General features: G+C 38.8%; 1 protein-coding gene across 1 annotated transcript; it reads left to right on the top strand.

Moving 5' to 3' along the window:
- On the top strand, positions 568-1579 carry LOC18598379 (protein YLS9). Its single transcript, XM_007027880.2, has one exon. It carries the CDS (start codon positions 672-674, stop codon positions 1350-1352), a length of 681 nt encoding a protein of 226 aa, XP_007027942.2. The 5' UTR covers positions 568-671; the 3' UTR covers positions 1353-1579.

The following is a 2262-nucleotide window of genomic DNA, read 5'->3' as shown; positions in this document are numbered from 1 at the left end:
ATTTTCGATTATTGGACTGATCTCGCACGAAAATTATCATTTTCATTTCACTCACAATGGAAATTCTTCAATTTAGGTGTGCTAACTGCTAAGAGCCTAAAAACTTATTCAAACTATTTGGGCTATTTAATGAAAACTAGAAAAATCAAAAGAACATCTATAATTAATAATATTAGCCATACACGTCATTCTAACGCATTTAAATTAATCCAGGCATGCAACTTTTTCCCCCCCTAACCGATAATGGTGTATAGAGTATTCATAAAGTCAAGAAAATGAACTTGGAAGTTTCCAAGAAGCACCTAATCACCAGTTCCCACCCAAAACCCAAACATATACAATAAGATAGAAACATGGAAGTTACCAGGCACCCTACATTTTTTAGTCCCACAAAACTTTTCCTCCACCCTCAAGTCTTACTGCGCCCACATTGGACAAATTAATCAATCGTTCAAGCAACCGCGTCAATTTGACGACGCGGGCATTGCCTCACTAATTTTTTAACGTGTTCTTACATACGCAATTCCCACTCTAATTTTTCCTCTATATATTCTTTCCGTAGTTTCTTTTCCCTGTATCATATTCTTCCATTCATTCTTCTCTCAACTTCCCAAAACAAACAGATTTTTGCTTCATTGCTCGTCTTTGTTTCTTGTTTTTTTGTTTCATACATGGCTGAGAAAGAAGCCCAGCTGAACGGAGCCTACTACGGCCCCTCAATTCCACCACCCACAAGGCACTACCACCGCCCTGGCCGTGGCTCAGGTTGCGGATGCGGCTGCTGTCTTTTGAAGCTCCTCTTCAACATCATCATCACCGCTGTGGTCGTAATTGGCCTCGCTGTTCTCATCTTCTGGCTCATCTTCCGCCCCAACAAGGTCAAGTTCCATGTGACAGACGCCTCGCTTACAGAATTCAACTTCACCACCAACAACACACTGCATTACAACCTTGCCGTTAACATCACGGTGCGTAACCCCAACAAGAGAATCGGCATTTACTATGATCGTATTGAGGCCAGGGCTTACTATGAGGATCAAAGATTCAATACGCTTACTTTGACCCCGTTTTATCAAGGTCACAAGAATACCAGTTTCTTGAACCCTGTTTTCAGCGGCCAGAATCTTGTTGTGCTTGGCGCTGAAGAGACTTCCAAGTTTAATGAAGAGAAGACTAGTGGGATTTACAGTATTGATGTGAAGTTGTACTTGAGGATTAGATTCAAGGTTGGCAAGGTTAAGACTGGCAGGTTCAAGCCCAAGATTTCTTGTGACTTGAAGGTTCCTTTGAGCTCTGCCGATGGCAGCTTGGCTGGTGCTCCTGAAACCACCAGATGTGATTGGGATTTCTGATCAGGCGGCTCTGATTCGAGTTTTTATCGAGCCTTTGATTCCATTTCATTCGGGGATTTACACTATTATTCTTTGGTTTTTGTTTTTATCATTCCAGTAGATATACGGTGGTCTTGGTTTTGAGATATACACTGATTATTATGTTTGATTATTCATTTTTGTTTCATGGGGTACGTTTGTGTGAATAAATAATGAATTTTAGTGCTTGTTTGAATTGATCTTCGTTACTTTTTTCTTAATCCAATCGGATGTTGGTTTCTTTCAATTAGAATATTTAAGAGGCTGATCATTTCAACTCTTAAAAAGTCCATGGCGTCCGTAATCCAAAGCAACTGGTATGAGAAAATACATTGTGCGCTTTCAATCGAAAGTAGTTGTTGGCAATTGACAAAATACAATTGAATCAGTAGTAATATGGTGGAGTCAACAGCATCAGCATGTCACATGTGACAATCTTGCCAAATGAAAAGGTCTATAAAAATAAATAAACTGTTATATATTGGCAGAAAAGAACCACATTAAGAGAAAATAAATAAGAAAAAAATTTGAAAAATATCTAGTTGTAGAAGTATATATTTCGGGAATTAGTTAAACAGAGGCAAAAGATGATTGTTGACAGGTTACTGTAATAGGAATTAGTCACCCTTTTCAATCTAGCTTTCAAAAGAGATTAAGCCCAATGAATGAATAGGATGAGATCAGCTCTATGATTTCATTTTAATTTAAAAGATTGGTGCTCATACTTTTGTTCTTTTTCTTCTCCCTCTGCTGCTTCTAATGACTTCCCCCTCGTATGGGCAACGGGGCAATTAAGTTAAACTTCAAACAGGCTAATCTCCTAACCCCAACAGTCGCTTTCAGCCCAATGAATGAATGGAATTGACTTGTTCTTTAGCTTAAACTTGGCAAA

The sequence above is a fragment of the Theobroma cacao genome, chromosome 5, assembly GCF_000208745.1.
Source record: "Theobroma cacao cultivar B97-61/B2 chromosome 5, Criollo_cocoa_genome_V2, whole genome shotgun sequence".
NCBI lineage: Eukaryota > Viridiplantae > Streptophyta > Magnoliopsida > Malvales > Malvaceae > Theobroma > Theobroma cacao.
Note: the sequence above shows the minus strand (reverse complement) of the source record. Positions and strands in the feature narration are given on the sequence as shown.